The 24,341-nt window shown below is 44.3% G+C and overlaps 2 protein-coding genes across 2 annotated transcripts; both read left to right on the top strand.

The window, feature by feature from the left end:
* Window positions 1-1,103: 1,103 nt before the first annotated feature.
* LOC115316560 lies at window positions 1,104-10,946 on the top strand. Its single transcript, XM_040222099.2, has 5 exons — window positions 1,104-1,268; window positions 5,354-5,572; window positions 9,621-9,789; window positions 9,885-9,961; window positions 10,618-10,946. Exons 1-5 carry the CDS (start codon window positions 1,104-1,106, stop codon window positions 10,933-10,935), a joined length of 948 nt encoding a protein of 315 aa, XP_040078033.1. The 3' UTR covers window positions 10,936-10,946.
* A 9,838-nt stretch (window positions 10,947-20,784) lies between these two features.
* Window positions 20,785-23,144, top strand: LOC115331017 (BEN domain-containing protein 5-like). Its single transcript, XM_040222098.1, has 4 exons — window positions 20,785-21,218; window positions 21,339-21,409; window positions 21,716-21,935; window positions 22,999-23,144. Exons 1-4 carry the CDS (start codon window positions 21,125-21,127, stop codon window positions 23,142-23,144), a joined length of 531 nt encoding a protein of 176 aa, XP_040078032.1. The 5' UTR covers window positions 20,785-21,124.
* The last annotated feature ends 1,197 nt before the right edge of the window (window positions 23,145-24,341 follow it).

Genomic DNA, 24,341 nt, shown 5'->3' with positions numbered 1-24,341 from the left:
GAGTGGAGTGGCAGGTCACTTCCATGAGCAAGAGATTTTCTGGGGGCAAGTGGGAAAGTGCATGTTCATAAACGACTCATTAGTCATTCCTCGAGTAATTTTAGGAACATTTTTTCAATTGACTAAATAATCGGGGCTACCAGCAGTGCCTTTCCCGTGCCTCACTGATATGCAACAAGGACGTAAAGCTTCGTGGGTAATGAAGCTACGCTCCAGAAAGGGGGTTACCTAACGTGTCACCACAGTGGTGGAGTAAAGTGGCCAGTCTTGAAAAGTGGAATTTGCTTTTGACGACATTTATTTAGTCTAAAATTGTCGATAGGCTCTCTTATCGAAGGAGGGTATTGTAAGTTTGTGCTTTCTGGATATGCCTAACTCACTGGCAGTGGTGTGATCATTTGCGCTAAATTTATCTAAACTGCTGCCGCTACACGGTACGGTCTGTCAGTGCTTGGAACCAGGCACGTAGCCAGGATTTTGGTTCGGGGCGGGGCGGGGGCGGGCGGGGCGGGGTGTAGGGGAGGGAGAGGGAGGAGGAGGCCCCAGCAAAATGCTGTATGAGGGGGAGGGAGAGGGGGGAGAGGAGGCCCCAGCACAGTGGAAGATTTCGGGGGGGGGGGGGGGGGGGGCAGGCCCCATGAACCACCCCCTGGCTACGTGCTTGCTTGGAACGAATTGCACAGTGCAATTTGCGACATTCCTGCTCAGACTAGACTGTCAGTTTATACACAGCCACAAATATGGCTGTCGCTTTTCCTCACAAGCTCTTTATCAATGGCGTGCTTTGTCTTTCTTTTGGTAGTTAACACTATTTTAATATAGGTTATCCCAAACATTCCTTCAACAGCTGTGTGACAAGTGCATTGGCATCTGCATAAGTCTAAAGTACCTTGTACTCATGCTTTCTTGGTTTACCTGGTCTCTACGAGAAGAGACATATTTACCGATGAGCGTTTTTTTTTTTTTTTTTTTGGTTTGGAAAAATTGAAACCTGCTCAGGGAAACTTGCACAAGTCATGTACAAAAGTTGGATTGGGAAAGCAATATCTTTGTAAAACTATTTTGCTCTTGACTTCAAACGACATTTCTTTATGTTCCAAAATATGCAGGACTCCTGGCACAATGCACTAAAATTTAAGTGCAAGTATGAACGCACAAAGTTTGCGGATGACGGAGAGGTTGCTCTCAAAAGGCAGAAGTTTGGCAAGCAGCCAAGAAACCAAGAGGCTGCAAATGGCAATGAATCTGCCAAGCGAGTCTGCCGCCAGGTGAATGGACCTTTTCACTCCTATCTGAGCATTCCAAAAGAGAAGAGATGGGTGTGTTTTCTTGAACCTGGATACTCAGGCAAAAGCATTTTGGCAGTCTTTTCACCCTTACTGTATTTACATGATTGTAAGTCGACTCGATTATAAGTCGACCCTCCCCACATTGCACAACAGCGAAAAATAAAAAAAAAATAAAAATATGTAGATGCGCATTTTACTGCAAACACGTGAGAACGGCAAAGTATCTGTTTCGAAAGCCGAGCCTCCAGCACGCGATCGATGCCTTCTAGCGTGCTTTGGCTGTGCATGCACGCGCGAGGTGCATGAGATGCCCAGGCGTTATCGAAACTATAAAGTTCACACTGCAGGCGGGACAACTCAAGCTGCTCTCTGTCGTTCTCACTCCGTCCGGGACTAGACTACGACTCGTCCGCACTGGTGCTGTCAGTCTCGTCTTCATCACTGCCACTTTCTCGAAGCACGTCGTCGGCGTCGTCCAACCAAATCTTGCACTTCGCAAATGACAGGATCAACCGCATCTGCCGCGCTTGCTCGGTGATCGTGTGGACATCCTGGATAGGGACCGATTGCACACTTTTGCGATGTACGTTGCAAGCCTGACCTCCAACTCCGGAAGGCAACCCCACCTATCCAGACTTTGGCCAATGGAAGCCTTTTTGTTTGCTGTCACAGTTTAATATCCCACGCCACTGCAGACTTCATTGGAGCATCACCCGCTCCGATGGGTTGAACTTGCATCCAACAGTGCAGTTGTTGGTTGCTCCTGAGTGAAGAATGGCCATAAACGAGCACCGAAAACCTAAACTACCCGGATCATCCCTGTCAATACAAAATAAACGTAGTTAGGGCTCCGGCATGATCTCGTCACTCAATCAAACAATGTGCGACCATGAATCATGCGAAAAACTGTGAAGAGAAGCCGCGGGGTGAATGAGCGAGCCAGGAAGCTGTTCCAGCGGCCTCTGGAGTGGCTCTTACAACAAGTGCCGTCACTCCTGTGGTTACCATCATTGGAAAATAATTCGATTTGTATTCAATTCGGTTTCAAAAGTCACTTTTTGGATGCCCCTAATGTGCAACCAAAAACAAAAAATATCCTGATGTGTGTGTGTGAATAATAAAAATTTCCCAGCCAAGAAGCAGACAATCCAAAGAGCATAGCAATAACTTTTCACAGTAAAAGCAAGTACACATAGGCTCTGAACAAAACGGGCAATACAGAAATGTGTTTTTTCCTAGCCCCATTCACATCACACCTCAACACCCATTTTTTAGAGGCTGTGCCTCCTCGAGTTGAACGGAGAGGAAGGAATGAGGTGCATGAGAGAGAAAAAATGCTTCCTCAACATTTTCTCTCTTTTCTGTGTAATTCAATCCATATTCTTTGTTGAACTCTCAAAAACTCAGACATCTTCATTTCTTTAATTTTTATATTCATAAAACTGGTTTTCGGATCTTTCAGCATGTCACTGTAATGTTAAAGATTAGCTTCAAAACAGATAAGTGAGTAGCGCAAAAATGGTTTACAGGTTTTCAAAAGTAACTCCACAGCTATTATCTAAAATTTTGTAAATAGTGCATGATCTTTATTTAGGAAGAACCCACAAGTCTCCTTACGATGTTTATTTCACGAAAAGTAAAATATTTTTTCATCTGTTTTTGCTATAACCTGTTTGTAAACCGAAACTTCGACAAAAGTGGGCAACGTCATGTATCCTCAACATTAGTAACATTTATACCAACGTGGGATACAAGGGATCATGTGGCCTACCACACAGACATGTGTTGCGCAGATGTGAAAAGTCGTCTGCTTTGCATTACTTAACATGCATCCGTGCAGTATTCTCTGTTTGGCTATTTATCCTTCCATCATGTTTAAAAAAAATATTAAGAAAGGGAGAATGTAGTATTCCGAGTTTAGTTGTTGTACGGGCACGAATTCTGAACGAAAGAAGCGCGTGCCACACTCGCAGTGGCGCGTGGATGGCCTTCAATGCCAGTGGTGGCGATGTCTTTCTTGCCTCGTCAATGTCGGGAAATGGGCTGCAGCCGCTGCTGCAGGCGTCGTCGTGGCCGGGGAGTTGACGTCGGGTTCATCCGCTAAGGCGACCCGGTAACGGCGGGGGCCCGCGTCCTCACGGGCCCCGCCGAGGGCGAGGAAGGAAACCGGTGACTGTCGACTTGTTCATTCTTAATCCCAGGGTGAACTGTTCCAAAGCGGTAGTTGCATGCATGACCTGAGCACGCGCCACTGCGAGTGGGGCACGCGCTTCTCTCGTTCAGAATTCGTGCCCGTACAACAACTAAACTCGGAATACTACAATCCGCTTCATACAACGGCTCCTGCTGCACTGCGGCCTTCATTTCCATGGGAACAGAAGCATCGATCGTAAGCCTATCTTTTGCTAGCCGTCCCAAGTACACATAGGAGATGAGTCCCACGCGCCTATGGTAGCTAGCAGAGGGAAGGGAAGCTGGTCGCCGAATGAGTGAAACGACATCTTCCCAAGGTGGCGAAAGTGTCTTGTGTCCACTAAAACTTTGGTTCAGGCTAGTTGGTTCATATCGATTAAAAGGCTAAAAGGCGCGAACAAAACAGGACAAAAAAGACCAATATGTAAAAGGCGCCTGTCCGTGTCGTACATGTCTTTTTTCGTCTTGTTTTGTTCGCACCTTTTATTTTTTTAATTCTTGCATACACTTCGCAAGATATGGAGAAAACGGCAGGAATATTTGCTAGCTCGTTTCGTTGAAGGAAACACCAGGACATGATTATAATTTTTGTCCCTCAACCTATTCACGTGTGGTACGAGGCAATCATTACTTGGTGTAGCGTGCAAAGGACCAAAATGATGAGACTTCTAAAGATGCCACATTTCATGGATGATTAAGAAATATAGAGGGCAGCATTTTTAGTAGGAATAGTTCATTTTTAAACTCAACAGAATTGCAGGTGGAGTCTTTGAATCTGCTGAGGCAGCATGGCAGTGAGTCACCTCAACTTCTTGTGCAGTGAAGGGTATCGGTAGTGGTGGCTGCATCATTCATGCCACCGCACAAAGACCGCAAAAAATGTTGTTACATTCACAATTCGCAAGTTAATTGCGAATTGTGAATGAGGGAGAGTCACCGATGCCAACGAAGCTTATTCCTGGAGGGCCCAACGGTTACTAGGCCTACCCATTACGGTCGACGCAGACACAACTGTTGGACTCTTAGGTTGTCCCACGGAAACCACCACAAAAGAAATGGTGTTATCATCGTGATTTTGTGAGGTAACTTGAGTCCGCCATGGATGAGAAGTAGACGAACAGAACTTGTCTGCTCGAATGAAGCCCTTCTCGGGGGGGGGGGGGGGGGGGGGGGGGGGGGATTAGACGGTCCCTATAGACCTACCCGACGCACTTGTCCAGTCTAGTAACGAAGCATTCCCACTGGCCCTGCTGACGGTGTCACAGCGGCACAATCATTTTTCTTCCGCTCTCCCAAAGAAACCTTCGCCAGCCTAACAAAAGTGGACGCTGGCACGACTCTTGTGAAAAGCCGACATCCTTTGGTGTTGCCCATGGCAGAACAGCTCGATGTCATGCTCACCACGAGTAGTGCATGAAATAACCCAATCGCAAAACACCTGTGTCAAAATCCCCGCTGTGAATTCCCCGTCCTCAAAATACTCAGCTTTCAAAACCCACTTTAACCTTATCCCCTTGTCAGTTCCCCTGGCTTTTCCCCGAAGCCTTGTTACGGGACGAAGCACAAAACAAAAAGCTACCAACTCAACTACCAACAAGACGTTTTAAGGAAAAAAAGAAATTGCCAGAACAACTGAACAGTTAAGAAGCGCAGCCTAGAGTTCATCTCTACGAAAGAACCACGAGAGCTTTCAATGATTTCTAGGAGCGATGATCTAGGATATCGAAGTCAAAGAGTCGAGGTCAAGATGTTGGAGGTGGTGGTCAAATATTAGCAAAGGTGCACGAGTATGTTAACTTCTGAGCCTAATTCAAAGAACTACTGCAACATGGTGTCTAATAATTTTATGCCTTTCATTCTTCCTGGACCAGCCTGATGCGCTACTGCTTGGTGCTGGAGAGGACGATTTCAGCATTGAGGGACACATAAAGTCGATGAAACGGGAGCTGCAAAAAGACGTCCCAGATATGGAGAGGATTGAAGACAGTATGTCTCGCACATTTGCTTCACGGCGGCAGTGGGTTGCGGCAGAGCACCCGTCTGTTCAGGACATTCTTCGCCGCTACCCCGCCCTGGAGAGAACAGAAGAAGTAAGTGGTCTTTTCCAGCTTGCCGTCCCTTTCAGTGTCATCATAATCCCTGACATGTATGGGGATTGGTCATAGAGCTTGTACTACTACCATGAACAAAGATAGCTGCGATGGTGGGGAGGTTAGTTCTCCTTATGCGTATCCACCTCACAAGGGTGTGCATATCCCCACGGATTGATGATCTAGCAGATATGCTGGTTGCGGATGTGCTCATTTTGACTATTAAAAGTAGGGGTGTGTGAATACTCGAATATATGAATTAGAATCGAATAGAAAGTCCCCAAATAATTCGATTCGCGAATCGAATTTCTAGTATTCGGTCACTCAAATATTCTATATATTCGACCAAAGATGCGCGGTTTGCGCAGAGCTGACAAAAGATTTGTGTTTTCTCCCGATGTTAGAGCCGTGATGTTCGGTAGACCATGCGAGTAACAGCTCTTGGTTCTAAAATTCCACAAAAATCTAATGCACAGGTTAGAAAAAAGAGAAGTAACAAACGCTACAAACTTTATACCGCACAGATTTACTCATGATCGTGAAGCAATATAACCTTGAATCACAACCGAAACATCCCGTTAGCGCCGCTTCCAGAGAGGAAATGTTTGGAGGCCGGAATTCTGCGCCATGCCTAATTCATTCCACGAGTAAAGCCCCTCGTTTCAAATTGAAGCGCCGTTGTGAAATACTTGTCACACACACAGTTAACCGCGCCGATGAAACAGGCGAGTTGTCGTCGTCATTCTTTCGGAACCGCAAGCCACAAATTCTGCTTCGGAACGAAACGGAACAGAAAAATAGTGTGCCTAGATTTGAGAGGGTTTCCAACCGTTCGATAGCCGCATTTGTATTACGAACTGCAAGAGGGTGACGAAAAGGCAGAAGGCGCCGATCGGGCAGGCGTCGTCACTCTTTCGTTTGCTCGCCTTCTTTCCACGCGACTACACAGCACATGCGCACTGCGCACTTACGACCAATCTACGGAGGGGCCGTCTCCGTGGTTTCAGTTTCGCTTGCTCCATTTTTTAAATCTAGGATCTCTAAAACAGGATAGATGGACGGAGGAATGGATGCATAGAGTCAGTTAGACGGTGACTTACGCCACCTAACCAGGTTTGTTTTTTCTTATTTCAGATTATATTGTTTAAGCCTGTTTATTCAGATTTAACAGCTATTTGTTTACTATATAAAATAAAATCCCGGGTGCCCTTTTTCTCCCTTAAAATAGAGACCAAATATCGCAATATGTTCCTTTTCTGAAATATAAAAATATAGAAAAAGGGACATGTCACGGTGTTAGGTCGTGCTTTTAACGAGAAAAGAAGGTACGCGTGGCTGTAACTGGGTTATTGTGACGCTTATGGTAGAGAGATTATGTTTGTGCCATAAGATTGGATCTTTAGTGCCCAATGTCCATCAACAGCTGCTTTTCTTTTTTTTCACCAGGATTTTTATACATTTGAGCTTTTGTTCTGTACGAGATGCATATTGTGCACCAGGCGCATACTCTGCACATATAATCATGCCATTCACAGCACACTTTGAAAAATTCCTACAAATAAAATCAGTATTCGATATTCAATTCATAATTCGGCTTTTTTTTCTTAATTTGATTTGGTATTCGATTCGATAACTACTATTCGGTATTCACACACCCCTACTTAAAAGACGTCCCGCACACAGCTGAAAGAAAATATTTTTTTTTTATGCCAGATCCAAAAATTGTCTCACCACACAATCTAATCGAATCCAAGGTGCCCACGCTGTGCAGTGTGACATGACATGTTCGTGAGGGGTGTCGGGGGGTCAGAAGCCGGAAATCTTTTTGTTCAATGACTGTTACAGTGTTGTGAAGTGAATGGAACAAAACTGACTGCTAGGATTGCACTCAAATTAGAAATTATCGAACATAAGTTTAAAAAAAGAAGCATTCGAGGTCTCGGGGAGCATTGCACGAGGAGTAGAAAAACAACCCATTTGACTTCGACTATTATCCACATCGTTCTGATTCATTCCTGCCAACATCTTTGAGAAACATGTCACGTCACAATAACACAGGTCAGTGCAGGCATTTTGATTCAGATTCATATTTTTTGTTTTGATAAATATCTTCAACCGTGTGGTTAAAAACAAATTCTATTTGTGTCTTGACCCATTTCTGCAGCTGGCTTTGTTTCCTTTTATATTGTTTTTGGTGTTGAAGATCAACTCTGTCAGCTCGACGAGCATCTTGTCACCGTCTTGTAAATGCCTGTCACGCAGTGAACGCTTAAAGAGATATGAAAGGCACTGGGTGCCAGGTCACGTGAATATGAAGGCTGAGGCAGAATTTAATTGCCAAAATCAGTGTCATGTGTCGGCCTTCTGCACTGAATTATTTGAGGTATTGCCTTGGAGCAAACACACTCTTTTGGTCTGCTCTTTACTGTGATAATGATTTCCTGTAACCTTGTCAGGAGGTCCTGGTGACTGTTTGGCCCTTATGGACACAATCTATCAGGAGCACACCAGAGCAGTCCCAGAAAACGATCATCATTTGCTTCCCTCATAATAACTGCATCTTCACTTTTTTTGTGGTGGTGATGAACCAATGTGCTTTCATCGTAATGGTACCCTCTGCACTCATGTATTGTCATCAGCCAATCAAAAAAGTCATCAGGGTTGGCTATAGCAAAGCTGCAACATTTCTGTTGTAGATTTCTTTCGGCATTCTTTTTGCATGAGCGTGAGCTATTGCAGGACTCAGCTGGCACCGACCTGCATTATGTGCAAATTATTGTTTGCATGAGGTGTGATCAAAAAGTTCCAAGACTGAATTTGTAGCGTAAGAAGAGACGGCAGCACAGTAATGCACATGCAGCAGTCGAAGGCGGGGACCTTCGTGTCTCGTTACACTAATGGGCGTCGCTCTGTGAGTATTTGGAGCTGCGCTTCACGAGGTTTTGTGACCACGTGCTTGGTCACAATGGCGATTTCACCATAGACTGCAAGCCAGAGCGAGGGCGAACATCAATTCTTTGTCAAACTCGGCAAATATAAAACGGAGACCTTTCAAATGATTTAGCAGGCTTGTGTCAAAAAAGCGGTGAATTTGCAAAGTGTTTTAAGTGGCACTTGCACCTTGGGAACGGCAGAGCATCGGTGGAAGATGATTAGTGGTAGGGCGACCTTATCCAACCTCGCTTTGATTTCAGTGAGATTCTGCCATTCTTGAGGCACGAGTGCCACTCAAAACACGTTGCGCACCTCACTGCTTTTTGACATAAGCCTTCTAAATTACTTGGCAGTGACTATTTCAACATCCACTTTCAAATTTTTTAATATTACTTTGACATCCGTGACGCCACTTCCTGAAGACGTGACAATGGGCGTGTCACATCCGAAAGGGTAAACTGTCGAGCCAGTGCCACACACACACAAGCTGATCAAGACATTTCCACTGCCAACAAGGACCGAATCTATCCGTGAAAACGCCAACACAACACCAACGATGCCATCAGAAACTAAACAGAATGAAACCACAAAACTCTTGCTACGACTGTGGCATTGAAAGGGGATGTTGAAATAATAGAGCCACTATTTTGACATTTTACAAAAGTGACGTCACAGACGCCGAAATGATTTTTGAGATTTGGACAGTGGACGTCGAAATAGTCACTGCCAAATGCTTTCAGAGGTCTCTGTCTTAGATGTGCCAAGCTAGACATAAAATTGATGTCCGCCTTTGCTTTGGTTTGCAGTCTATGAAGAGATTGCCATGCTCGTGCATGTGGTCAAACAAACTCGTGCAGCTTAGTTCCAAATGTTCAGAGCGACACCCTTTGGCATAACGGCGCAGAAAGGTTCCTGCCTTCGACTGCTGCATGCACGTCACTGTGCTGCCCTCTCCTTTTAGGCTAGAAAATCAGTCTCAGAATTTTTTGATCACACCTCATAATGTACCTATGACTAATGTGAAGCGTTTTGACCTAGCTGAGACTACAGGGATGTGTGCCTGCCTCTCTACACAGATTTTTTGGCACTATTCTCTTTGTTTTGTGTATTTCAGATCTTTCGGGAATTCGAAAGGTTTGGTGGTGATGCGCCACTCCAGACTGTGACTGCGGTGGCGCAGCTACAGATGGCCACTGTATTAGACGTGGCTGCAAAGAGGGTGGAGAAGGCCACCTGGGACATTCTGGAAAGGGTGGATACCTGCAGCAAGGAGGATCAACATTGTGAGAGCACTTCTCACGTTGACTTAATATAACTAAGTATTCATCATTCCATTCTTTTTTATAATTAGTTCTTTTCTGCTTTGTTTTCATTGCAGTGATGACCACCCTGGCCTTTTTGGTGACTCTGCCAAGGACTGTAAAGGAGCAGGCGTCCTCATTCGTCAAGGACGTGGTAATAAAAACTTGTGCAATGCTAGTCTAACAGCTACCTGTTTTTTTTTTTTACTGTGGATTTGTGGACCACGTGGCACAATTCCAATTCCAACATTCAATCTGATACTCAGAAAATGCATGATACATCAAATATGCAAAGAAGTTTACTAAAGCGTAGTCTGTATTCAGCTTAGCTGTATGTTCTGTCCTGTCCTTTCTCCGTTTGTGTCTTCGTGTTCAAGCTGACCCTTCACAGGCACACCATGCATGTGTATAGGATGGCTGCTTTGCTATGCAGTCATCAATACCACATTGTTCAGCTGCAGCTTGTCATTTAAATTCTAAATTTTCTTTATACCCAACCCCCCAAAGACGGATTTCTATGACTGTAGGGAAATCAGTTGTCACACACCCCAGTATCGTAATGCATGGCACTTTGCAGTTTGCCAGCAACGATCTTGGGAAGGTTCAGTTTCTCAGTATAGAAGGGACAAACGGTATACCCTTTGTACATAGAGCTGAGCATACCTTGGTAGTCGAGGTAGATGATATGAGACTTGTTTAAAAGCGGTAGGGCAAGCTGTGGGCAAGCAATTGAAATTGTAATTGAACTATGCAAACAGGTCGACATGGATACGTCTTGGGACCAACAGATGTTTGCTTGTCTGGTTTCAGGCACCGTGGTTCTCCAAGTACCCATCCGTAATCTGGAACGGAGATCCAGATGATGTTGGGATCTGTATGGTCCAAGTGGAGGACCAACTCATCAAGGCTGACCACCCAGCGCATGCGATCCTGGTCGCATTCTGCCTGCACTGGGTGGCCGGCATTTGCTACCAACCGGGAGCGAGAGGATTTTATGCTCTTCTAGAGCACCTGTTGGGGCTGCAGGCCACCAAACCAACCACAATGGTCGTGACGGCACTGTCGGCAATGAAGGAAACCTTGAAAAAAAAAAATCTCTGCCTGAGGCACAGTGCACACTTGAACTAACATTGTTTGTTTAATTTAGGATGATATATGGTGGCAACTCATGATACCTCCATCCTGTATTCTGAAAGAGGGAAGAAATACTTAGTGGTAGAAACTAGTGGGAAATTCTCTCCATAGAAGTAGCAGTTTTTCTCTTGCAGGTGAAAGTTGTTGGACATTTTCTATTGTGTAGCTGGAGCAATATTTCTCAAGCATTGGGATTAGGTGGCAATTTTCGTCCTATGCAAGTGGACCATGCTTGTCTCCTCTAGCAAAATTTTGTGGTGAATTTCTGCCTCAAAAGGGGGAGCAAATTTTTTCCCGGAAGAAAATGGGTGTTACATTTCTTCTTTTTGGAAAGGACTGTTTTTCTCTATTCACAAAAATGGGCAGCAAATTTCCTTCTTTTGTGGGGAGATGTAGGTGGGAATTTTCTTCCTTTCAGGGGGGAGGAAATTTCCTCCATGCCTAACATAGAAGTGGGAATTTTCCACCTTTCAAAGGGGAGGAAATTTCCTCTATGCATATGATAGAGGTGGGAATATTCCTCCTCTCAAGGGAGAGGAAATTTTTTCCATGTCTATGATAGAGGTGGGAATTTTTCTCCTTTCAAGAGGGAGAAAATGTCCTCCATGCCTAAGGTAGAGGTGGGAATTTTTCTCCTTTCAATGGGGAGAAAAGTTTCTCCATGTCTATTATAGAGGTGGGAATATTCCTCCTTTCAAGGGAGAGGAACTTTCCTCCATGTCTTTCGTAGAGGTGGGAATTTTGCTCCTTTCAAGAGGGAGAAAATTTCCTCCGTGCCTGGGACAGAGGTGGGAATTTTCCTCCTTTCAAGGGGGAGGAAATTCCCTCCATTCCTCAGATAGAGGTGGGAATTTTTCTCCCTTCTGAGGGGAGCAAGTTTCCTCCCTTCACTGTGGGAGGAATTTTCCTCCTTTAGGGTGGTAACATATTGGACACGCCAGTTCGTCCCTTAAGGGAGGAAGTACTACTCCTTTTTTTCTTAGAGTGTAGTGCCCCGAGTAGAACTGAAGTCCCAATCGTATGAACATTCAGATTTTCATGCAGGGAACAAACTTGCAGCAGCCTGTAAAGCAGTAGTAGGTACTGGTACACAAGAATATCACAACTGCTCTTTCAAATACAGTGCTTTATTTTAACTGGAAGCTGCAACCTTTCACAGTACAAAAGTAAAGCATTTTGCATACAGTAACCCATTGTACGTGTTCTTGTTTAATACAGCCCTAGTCACCTTCATCTTTATGAAAACAGACTTCTCCCAAAGAGCAATTATCCCTACATTATTGCTTAATCATGGTGTCTACCAAACTATTACATGTCAAATTCGCAGACTTTTCTAGGTTTTCTTTTACATGTGAAACTTCAGAACTAGCTACACTTGTAGTTCCGTGCGGCAGGAGGGACGCACATGCCAAGAAAGGCTGACGCCAAAACCATATGGCTGTTTCCCTCTAAACAAAATGCTACATAGATGGCTCTGTTAAGTCAGTGATCATTTTTTCAGATTTAGCTAAGTTTTTCATGATTTCCCTGACTTTTTCAGAAGCTCAAAAGTTCCTTTGCAATTATAGCTTTTTTAGGTTGGTAGACACCCTGCTAATGTCAGTAGGTATGCTTGATTTAGCTGCACCCACCTGCATGGTGCAGAAAGTGTACAGTGCAGGGCAATGTAATTACGGTATGCATTGTCCAGGATTAAAGGCATTTCACATAATGGAACAAGGACAGACACCACAAGTGGTTCTGTCCTCGTCCTTTTGTTACAATATTTCGATCCTGGAGACCAAACACAACAAGCCCCTAAAGAGTCCTCAAGATAGTCTGCACCAACAAGTAGGATACAGTGATGTACATACACTGAGAGTACCAGTGCAGGTGGTGTAGGCAAATCAAACATACCTACTAACATGACATGATGGTTACTCCTTTTCATAATAGTTGGGCAAAAGGCTGGCAAATAACCTGTTGCCTGACCGCATGACAACAAATTTTGACAAGACAGTGTCTGCTGAGACAATCCTCACATTCTGCTTAGATTAATACTCATTTACATGGGTCACATGAAGCGTTCTTGACGAGACATACTCTTCAAGAAGTAGCACACAACGGTGAACACCATTTTCCTTGTATACACAGATTTTCAATATTTCTCCACACAACCCGTTTTTCAATTGTACAAAGGAATTATTGCGACGCTTGCATTTACCATATTCTTTAGAGTGCAACAACTCACCTCCTGCAATCACCCTTTTATACACAGTACAGACACTGCCAGGTAAAACAACAGAGCTACCAAAAAAATTGTGGCTACTTCCATGTTTTAAGCCTTTGCCAATAAGGTGGCATTTCTCCACCTCATTTGTATGCACTAAGCGCTTTGACCCAAGCTAGCCCTCACAAAACTCTTGCACTGTTTGTTGCCTGATGTAGCATTTAACGAAGTAGTACACAGAGCGGTACAAAAGATAACTCTTGGCTATTTGCAGAGGTACTTTTCGTGTCCCTTTTGCTAATTTTAAAAGAAAGCCGTTTGCAGATTCATATGCAAAAGCAGAATGGGCCCATAACGGGCCCCACTCTTTTACGCTTTTCGGCAGATGAGTGAGAAGATGGACGTTATATGTCATTGACGTTTTCGTGTACAACTCTTGCATCCCACAAACAAACTCGGTCAACATAAGGTCGGCATTATTCACATCTGTATGCGTCACAGAGTCCTTGAGCAGAGCATACACACTCTGTGAAAGCAAAGCAAAATGTTTAAGATATTTTCTTGGAAGAATGCCATCCAGGCAAGGAAAAGCATAGTACAACAACCAGCATTTCCACTCCGACGCCTTCCAGAACCGTCGCTCAGAAATGGGCCTTGGCAGTCGAGAAACAGTTTTGGGGGGAAACATCCTTTCTAATCTCTTGTTAATTTTAGCTACAGTCGAGGGCTCTCCAATATAAAACTTTTCACCAACAGACGAGAACCATAGCTCTGCTAGTTGCCGTACCACCCCAAGAAGGACAGCATGCATGTAGTCTGGTACGAACCCAGATACTATCCCAAACTTTGGCATGTTTATCAATGCAGACGGGCCCTTGACACCAAAAATGGTTGTCTTCGTTACAAATGCTTGTTCCATTTCCTTTTCCATTGTCGCATTAGTCCTGTCGGGGTAGCATTCTGGGCCTACAGGGTACTTGACAACATTACCTACGTTCTCACCAGGGTGGTAACACCACCCACAAGAATAATAGCCATTGAACTGCATTAACTTTTGCATCGCAGGACGAGCAACGCTGTCTACGCAGCAACAGGTTGCAACGAATTTACTATTAATAAGGGTACCATCAACATGCTTCCATGTAACTCCTATTGTAGCCAGATGCTTTGCATCATCTACAAATGACTTCAGAAACATATCCATGTTTGGTTCCCCCTTACCATACCACAAGCCTGCCAGCAGCAAATTCTTTTCCCTGGACACTGGTGGTAGTTCATTTAGCATGATATGAATAGGCCACACAGAGGCACGGGAAGATTTGAACACTGGAGCTCCATCAGTGTTAAAAGAAAATGAAAAATTGTTACAGAAAGACAAGAGGCCACCAGGTTTGGAAAGTTCCTGATACAGAGTGCCATCAAAGATGTCTTCAAGACAGGATATATTTTTGTGTTTCTTTTCATTCCTGTATTGAAGTTCCTGGACCAACCCTGGTTGATTTTCCAACATGAACTTTAGTTCTGGTGCAAGGGGTAACATGAGAAAGTAGGGTGAAGTTGTCACTGAAAATTTCTGGTGGCAATGTGGACATGTTGACTGTTGCAAACGTAGCTGCTCTCGGATGCCAACATATCCTAGACAATACTCACAGTACATGTGATACTGCATCATGAGGGAGGGACTGGAAAATGCTTTGTTGAACAGGTACTTTGTACTAGGCAGGATGTCCTTCTGGAACACGACATTGAAGAGCTGCAGGATGTCAACCAAAGCTGACACAGTAGGCCGGTGCTTTGCAAGAAATGACAGCAGAAGAACAAGCACTTCCGCTACGGTCGTTGTTGTACATTTGCAAATTTGAGTAGTCAAGTCAAAACCCTTGACGCTGAATGCTGATGGTGCATCAGAAACATGTTCAGTAGGAGAGCCAGGCTGCTCTCCTTCGCTCTGAATGTCCTTCTCTTCGCACTCTGAGCTCCCCGGAGAGCTAACTGAGAAGCTCGAAAGGCTGTCTGCGCTGCACGGAGACTCGGCCTCCTCACACATACTTTCAGTTTGCGGAATTTCACCCGAGAGCAACACCGGTGACATTTCAGCCAAAGAAATCTCACTCTGTCGAGAAGTTGGCCCACTGCAGTCTGTCTCACTTAGGTGGCCAGTGGTCAAACAAGCTTCAATCCCTTGTCCAGAACATGGCGGACCCTATAAAAGAGTGTTTACAGCAACAAATAAAAAAAGGCAATATACTGTCTCACATCAAATAGCATTGGGCATATCATCAACACCAATGCGAGCAGTATCAGGCACTATATTTTGCAAAAGACCTTCAAAAGACCATCTGTGGGCAACGCTGCACAAAGTCGTAGCGCGATAGGTTAAGAAACCGAATTTTCCGGTCGATTTAAAGAGCCTGCCGTCTCCTTGTTTCACCCTGTAGATTAAACCAGCAGTCGAGCGGGAAGGCACATGAAAATTATGTTTCATGCTCTGAAGAACGTGCTCTTGCAGGGCATCCTCCTTCCCCACAAGATGGACCCCATGAAACAGATGCTGTAAAACTATTGCTGCTCGCGAGCCACAATTTCACTAATTAGAAAAGATTTAGAACTTAGTTTAACCGTACACAAATAATCCAACCTTTAAAGGCCTGGATTTGGACCCCTGGAATAGCCTGCACCAGCATAATTTGATCCTCTCTGGTGGTGGTGCATAGCCTTTACAGTACTAATTCTACAACCAAAAAAATGAAAGCCGCTTACAACTCCCTGTAACGCCGAATTAGAGCGCAGCTCTTGAGGAGGAGGAGGGAAGGGCACTGGGGGGGGGGGGGGGGTTAAACTAACCAGGGGGGGGTCACGTGACCTTGGGGGTCACGTGACCCCCAATGCCGATGATGTCATCACTGACGTCGCTGATGACGTCATCAGTGACGATGATGATGCGGGTACCGATGACGTCATTAGTGACGTCACTGATGACTTCACCAGTAATGATGACGATGACGATGCGAATGTCGGTGACGTCATCAGTGACGTCGCTGATGACGTCATCAGTGATGATGACGATGACGATGCGGATGCCGGTGACGACATCAGTGACGTCACTGATGACGTCATCAGTGATGATGACGATGACAATGCGGATGTCGGTGACGTCATCAGTGATGATGACGATGACGATGTGGATGCCGGTGACGTCATCAGTGATGACGATGACGATGTGGATGCTGGTGACGTCATCAGTGATGATGACGATGACGATGTGGATGCCGGTGACGTCATCAGTGATGATGACGATGACGATGCGGATGCCGGTGACGTCATCAGTGATGATGACGATGACGATGTGGATGCCGGTGACGTCATCAGTGATGATGACGATTACGATATGGATGCCGGTGACGTGATCAGTGATGATGACGATGACGATGCGGATGCCGGTGACGTCATCGGTGATGACGATGACGATGTGGATGCCGGTGACGTCATCAGTGATGATGACGATGACGATGTGGATGCCGGTGACGTCATCAGTGATGATGACGATGACGATGTGGATTCCGGTGACGTCATCAGTGACGATGACGTCATCGGGGGGTCACGCGACATCGGCGGGGGTCACGTGACCTCGAGGAGGGGGTCACGTGACCTCGAGGAGGGGGCCACGTGACCTCAGGGGAGTCACGTGACTTCGGGGGGTCACGTGACCCCCCACGAGGTCACGTGACCCCGGTGGGGGGCTCGCGCGGTGCATTATGGGACATTTCCCATGATGCACCGCGCGGTTACGCCGACGCCGACGCCGACGCCGCTCAAGTTGGAAACGGGCCCCTAAGAGCTGCGCTCTAAAAACAAGCGTTACCAGCGGGCGGAAACGAGTCGGCGCAGCTTCCAGTGCATTAACGGCACGCTTTCACCACCAGCAAGAAGAGCAGCTTTGACGTCACGTGCAAGCCATGATGGTCCCAGCCGGATTTAAAAAATATAAAGGCCGCACAATAAAAACGTTTTACAGTATTTGACAAAAATTAAGAAAGCTTGAACATGAGAAAGAACGGCACGCACAGTATGAGTTTAGGTTATAGGGACATTATATGTTCGATCGAGTAGCACCACACGTCAATTTCGCGCTTTCTTAAATTTTTTGTCCGTATTCCAAAGATTTCAATCTAAGGCGCCCAAGACGTCTTCGATTTCCAAGACGTCGTCGTCGTCGTTCTTGACATCGTCAAGGCTTTTGAGGTCTTGGGCCGTGTGGGGTCTTACATGATAGAATTTTCTTTCAGATTTTCGTTGCAAGTTTTCCCATACAAGTGCAAGTTTTCCCCTATTTGTGTCCAAAAAGCAAGTTGCAAGTTTTGCCATATTTGTGTTCAAAAAGCGACGAAGCTCGCCCCGGGGCGTTCGCACGCGCACATCGAGCGCCGTCGGGCGAGCTTCATCGCCTATTCGTCAGATATTCGCTCACAAAGCCCAGCCCAGAAGCACTGCAGCAAAGCATAGGAGCCGGAGGTTGGAAGCAGTGGCTCGATACAGAGAAAGACGAGAGCGAACGCACACGGTATTTAACAACGAAAGACCATGCATGAAGTAACGCTTGAAATGAACAAACTCACATCTCCACGATTGTGAGACTGCGCAGCTGACTTCTGCTCCAAAGGTCGCGGGGCGCCTTCAGCAAGAATCTGACAACAAAAAGATTTCGTCAATAAAATCTTACGGTTCACCGACTATAAAAGCCTACCTTTTCGGTCTGATGCCACCGAGCACGCGTCGACCGCGGCACGCTCTCTTCGGATAAAGGTGCCAGGTAACGTCGGTATTGCTTCGGCCGCTGCTGACTGGCCATAATGCCGTTTCAGATGCAGAAGTTTCGGCAGAATCGACGTAGCGCTTGTTTGACGAGCAATAATGGCGAAGAATGACGCGGGAAGAGCGGGAAGCGGGATTAGTAGCGGTACAGTGGCTGTAGTAGCGGGATTGGCGGGATGGCTACCCGGGGACCTGGGTACTTCGAAAACGTGAAACGCACGCCATCGCGCCATAAACCGCATTGTAAACAAAACCATCTTTACAGTCTATAGTGCTAATAACAACGTCCTGAACTAAATATAATTCTAAGTTGTAAAATGAAACTTAATTTTTTTTTATTAGAGTTATCCTTCTCTTCTGTATTTGCCATGGGTGTTAGGTGGCCGTCTCGCCATATGGCCAGCCGGAGTCGGCGCGCGGTTTCAGTTGAGCCGGTTGAGCCAGTTGAGCTGCTAGTTTTGGTTGCATCACCTGCTGCGTATGAGCTTTCAGTTGCTGAAAAGACCGCAGGACATCTATTCCTACAGGAAGAAAGGGTAAGATTTTATTGCAGTAAAATATAGTTCAACAGCAGTTTGCGCCGGCGCATGGTTGGATCGGCGAAACGAAACTGCGATTCAGACAGCAGTTTGCGCCGGCGCATGGTTGGATCGGCGAAACGAAACTGCGTTGCACGCGTTTTTTTTTTTTTTCTCTCACTTCTTTTTCGTCTTCTTCTTCTTCTTCTTCTTCTTTCATATTTATATATAAAGCGAAAAGAGTACGTTTTATCGAAGTGTGGTTTAGAGAAATGCGATGTGTGCACGGCGGGAACCTACACTTGCAAGCAAACCATGCTACGCGCGCTCGCTGTCGCTCGAAGGAATGTTAATCTCAAGTTCGAGCACGCACCTACAAGGGTTCATCGCTGAGTACTCGGCAAGCTAGGCTGATGAATCAGAGAAACATCGGAAGCAGCATGCCGGGGGTTGCCATCTTCTCGAAACCGAGTTTCGACTTTCGAGGCAGCTCGAAGAAACTGTTTTCGCTAAAACTGCGTTCGTTAGAACGAGCTTCTCTAGACCGCACGCTGTCACGGTTGATTAAGGCGTATAATTAATATAAAAATATTAATCGGGAATTGGTGTAGTCTCGTCTTGCCTTGGTGCTTTGTTTGTGTAATAAATTACCTCGCTGATCAGCCACATTTTCTCCACCACATGCGGATGTGACGGTTGGAATTGTTTGAACATAATGCGATTACTTCACATTAAATTCGATTGTATTCTTTTCTTACAGAGATGAATTTCGCATATGTGCAATATTTTACTGGAACAGCACGACCTAAGACTATCATCAGTACATCTGCAATTAAAAACTTTGAACCGAGAAGTGAGGATGACTACAAGAAGGGTCACCTCTATGATGCTTTGTTGACTCCAGACGGAGGGGAGCCGGGCTGTTTTAAAGCCCAAATACTACTTTTGGCAGGTGATATATATCAATGCAGTTCCTCACAGCAGCACACCAGAGGAGACTTGCCCTATATGTTATTGTGTGTACCACTTTGCAGACTCAAAGTCGTCGATCGAGGAGAGGATCAAAAGGGGCAAGAGGATCCCTCTACCTAAAGTCCTTGACCAGGTTGTTGAGCACAGCAGTTCGGAAGACGACCAAGCAGCTCTTCGGGTTGAAATGGCAAGCATTTTGTTGCTGCTTATCCTTTTAGAACTATCATAGAACCCCTCCGGTGCCTTCACATAATATGTACAAATGAGCTGTGTTGCCACGAAAAATTATTTACACTATGAAATAAAAGACTAAATGTCACTACAAGTGGTAACTGAATAAAACAATGACCTTAACAGGTAAATACAGATTAAAGTATGAAAATTGATACTTCACAAAAAAAACTGATTTTAGCTGGTTTCTGGTTGAAATTAAAATTATATTGTTTTTCCATTTAGTCTGTTCGGTTTTTTGGTACTGTAGTTCATTATTTATTCCCCCATATAGTTTTAAAGCACACCTTGGAAGATTACAAATTTTCTGTAATATTCAGAGAAATGAGGTTAAGTATGACTGATACATCTTGTCTAGTGTAAAACAATATATAACAATTTTTGTTCTTTTTCTCTATTAAGAAAAACGAAAAGGTAATAGGTATGTATGTGGATGTTGTCCTTATATTTATTGTGATTGGTTGACATTAGAACCGTTTATTAGACAGTGTTGCAATTGCACTTTTAAATGGAGCTATTATTAAAGCCTTGCCGAATTTGAACAATTTATAAAAGGCTACAAGTTTTTAGATATAAATTTTGCCTTTCATGGCTTGACTAAAAACCCGCAAGCCAGACCAAAACGACTATGTGAGCGCAACATAACGCGCTCCTTCCAGTATGCAGTTTTTTAACCAGGACACAAAAGGCGTAATTTCAGCTCTGAATATCTAAAAGCTTGTTGCCCTTTTGCAGATTGTTTCAATTCGATAGTACCCTAACAATGGTTTGCTTAACTACAATTGCAACATAGCCCCAAACAGTTAATTTACAGATTTTCGTTAATTAGTCAACATACTAGTGATGTTTCTCAAAGGCTTGATAAGCCGAGTGCAGTAATGCAGTGAGAATAGCACCCAGACAATCCGTCACCTGATTTTCTTTCTAAAATTTCAATTAAGAAACTGCATAATTGAGTTTTACACAAAAATTACTAATTTTCTATATAATTTGCTGTGATTGAAAACATAAATTGTATTGGAAGAAATCCTTATTGCAATTATATACTAAATTTTTCTTTGGCAGAGCAAAGAAATGGTGTAAATTACAATCATTATTTTGACAAGAGTGTCCATGAAAATGTGACCGCCAATGAAATCAAAAGATGCTGGAGCTTTCCCTACATGGTGCTTGTAATAGTGCAGGCTCAGCAGAAATTGAATCGTACAAGAGAAGCAACAGCAAAGATGAAGCAAATAATTTCAGAAAAGTTGTCTCAGAAGCGCAAGAACCCACTTTTCCCAGAGGCTCGGAGTGCCAAGCATGCCAGGTACGAAAGCCACAGTGATACAGACAGTGGGGATGATGGTGCTGTTGTTCCCAAAAAGTTGTACGACGATCTCCATCAGAAGTATCTTGCCCTAAAAAAACTACAAGGGAACTTAAGGAAGACGTTGAAAAGATGCGGACAAGAGAGGCCAAAAACACAGACATTCTGGATGTGATTCTTGAGGGTGTAAACAGCATCAAATCAAAGCTCGAGAGCACTGGAGCAGGTGCGTATCTCTTTCCTTCTGAAGCATGAATTTTACAAAAAAAAAAAAAAAAAAGCCTAAGACAACCATGGTGATTTAAAATGTTTAACTTAGTTTTTTTTTTTTTTTTGCGCCGTCAAGGATGCTCAATAAATGCAAACACCAAGCATGATATCGTGAAGAAGGCTAAACTCAGAACTGACGGAAGAACGGTAAGCTGATGCAGCAAATTTTTTATAGCCTGTGGTTGCCGTTTTAGTTTTTTTAATATTTTGACAAAGTACTGGAAAGGACAAAATTATAAAGAAGCCACAAGCTAGATTTATATCTGCTCTTAAAATCTGCAATTAGAAAATGGCCGATCGATGTTTTAAGATTGTGGTCATGAAATAAAGCTGGCTTGAACTGTCGGTTAATTTGAAGTTTGTGTACTTGCTGTCATTTCCAACAGCTTCGTAGGATTACAAATGAAGCCTTTATTGTTTTTATTTATATCCATTGCTCTGCTTCATTTGCAGGTCTGTGTAAATGACAGTGTTACCCTTAGTTTGGACCAATGGGTCGCCTGTCAGCGACAAAAAAAAGAGTCCAAGTTTGTGAGGAGTCTGGCTACTGCCATATGGGGACGCAATATTTTGAAAAATCGATCTACGAGTGGCAAGGTGTCTAACCGTTTGATAAATGATGGAGGTGCTGCGAAGCCACCACTGACTCCAACAAAACTTAATGTGCTAGAAGGTGAGTAGCTTGTAGTTTACGGCACTTTCCGTGTTTACTCCGTTTTATCACTAACTGATTACATTCAACAGGGCCGCCATATTTCTCATGACCTGACTACAAGGTGAAGAAGAAGCAACAGATTAATATAACCAACAAATGGAGATTTTGGAGATGTTACTAAAAAAAATACTACACGAAATAATGTGCAGCGTATCGAACCTTTTGAACATTTATTTTTACCTGTTTGGTATATTATATTTCACAGTAGTGCACTAGATTTTTTTCGGTAAAAGTTGCATGCATTTAACTAGGCATCTTTTAAATATGCAGGGCATTTTTCTTCCATAATTTTTACATGGGTGGATAACCATCACCTGTATTGACTAACTAACCAAAACCTGTTAAAAAATGGTTTAATGGGCATGTTGCAATTGGTGGTTGACTGTGGAGCAACTACCGAGGATATGCTGTGCAGATAGTGACGAGATGACTAAAACAACTGTCACTTTTCTATGGACCATTATCGGCAAAACTTCCCAGGTTCTTTTTGGTGCGCAGTTCTTGAGTTAGGCAACGAAAAAGAAAATTTTAACAATGAACGTTTCAAAGCGACAAATTTTTACGAATTGTCGAAATTGGGTTAGCCTGTAATAATGGCTATTTTGGGGGGCCCCCATGAGGCCCGCCACCCCCCCCCCCCCCAAATCTTACATTTTGTTGGGACCTCCTCTCCCCCCTCCCCCTCATGCATCAATTTGTCATGGGCGCCCCCCCCCCAAAACAAAATCCTGGCTACGTGCCTGATTGCAACATGCCTCATTAAACCACTAAATAAAAAGTTAATTGCCATATATTTGTAATTTGTCGACATATTCTGACAGTTATCCAGCCGTCTATGTCCGTCATGCCCACAAATATAAACTAAAGGATAGACGTATCTCATTTTTTTTATTTATATAAAAGATAAAAAGATATCTGCATACTGCAAGATTAAAATTACCCCACACTTAGGTTGTTTTAAATATTACAAATTTCTCTGTCAAAATTATGCAGAGTTTAATAGTTGCATTTTTTTTTCCAGCATGCTATGAGGACTGGCTACGTGAACATGGCGCCAGTGGCGATGTGTTGGCTGAGCGGATGGCAGCATTGACCACACACATAAACAGCGCCGTACGTGACCTGGGCCGTGACGTGCGGCATGCGCTAGGTACTGACCAAGAATAACGGACCAAGTGTCTCTGGAACTATGCTTGTCAAGGACGACGCTTCCTATGTTTCCACATGTATTATTTCAGAAAAGTAAAATTTGTGTTTCAACACTGGAGTGTCTCTCACTTCGCCGCAAGGTAGGTTTGCTGTAGCTGTTTTTTAGTGTGCTTGCCGCATTAAAAGCAGCTACAGTAGACCTTTCCCGCGATATTTTCTGCCATTGAAATAGTATTAAAAATTCAATGAGCATAACATACAAATCCCTTAAAATTTCACATTACTGCTGCTGGATTTTCACTTCTTCAGCTCATTGATGCTTATTCGTTTCTATCCTGCATTCTCATTCAAAACGATTGAATCCTCCTTACAAAGCACATAACCGCTCATGGCAGTCTGCCTATTTTGCTCATTCGGGCACATTCATTTTCGCACCGAAATACATATCCATTTTGTCTCATTTTCTATATTCAGCTTGTGGGTTTCTAGGGTAATTTCACATTCAAGTTTCATCGGGTTGCTCATTCATGCACATTGGTTTTGGTGCAAAAATGAATGAGATTTTAGCTCTTTTTTCCAGCAGGGATCCCTGGTATTAAAGAGTCAGACTGGCAGGAGTTGATTGCCCCGATGTACGCAAAACCAGTACCAACGCTCATTCGTCTCAGTAACATGTCAGCTCTTCAGCGTAACCTTGCAACTGTCATCACTGACCAGCACCAGCAAAGCAATGTCCGAATGGCCCTGCTCATTATCCAAGCTGTGGCAGTTTTAACAGATTCATTTGCACTTCCAAATGACATTTCTGCAAAGTTCTCACATTGTGCACAAACTACAAGCAGTCTTGCTCCTCTGCGGTAATCCGTTGAGGCCGAGAATCTGGCCCAGCAGCGCTACGACAACACAATTCGCGCAAAATTTGAGATAATTCGACGAGCCGTTGTGGTTAGTGCGTCGAAGATGCTCGACCGTTCCGACACCGAAAAACTTCACCAGCGTCTCAATTCGATTAAGCTTGTCACCACGAAGGACTTATGATCCCCGCTGTTCCTATACATGCAATTGTATCCAACACCTACATGAATCAAGTGAACATGAGGAGGTATGAAATGGAGATGAGAAAGCAGAAAGTTAGCTTCGAAGTTAGGGCTGGCGGAGGGATCTTACCTCCGTTTATGAAGGTTGTCAAATCTATGGGGCCGAATACCTTGATCA

The sequence above is a fragment of the Ixodes scapularis genome, unplaced genomic scaffold (assembly GCF_016920785.2).
Source record: "Ixodes scapularis isolate PalLabHiFi unplaced genomic scaffold, ASM1692078v2 PGA_scaffold13__105_contigs__length_92229423, whole genome shotgun sequence".
Classification (NCBI taxonomy): Eukaryota; Metazoa; Arthropoda; class Arachnida; order Ixodida; family Ixodidae; genus Ixodes; species Ixodes scapularis.
The sequence above is the reverse complement of the archived record's forward strand: the minus strand, read 5'-3'. Positions and strand labels throughout refer to the sequence as shown.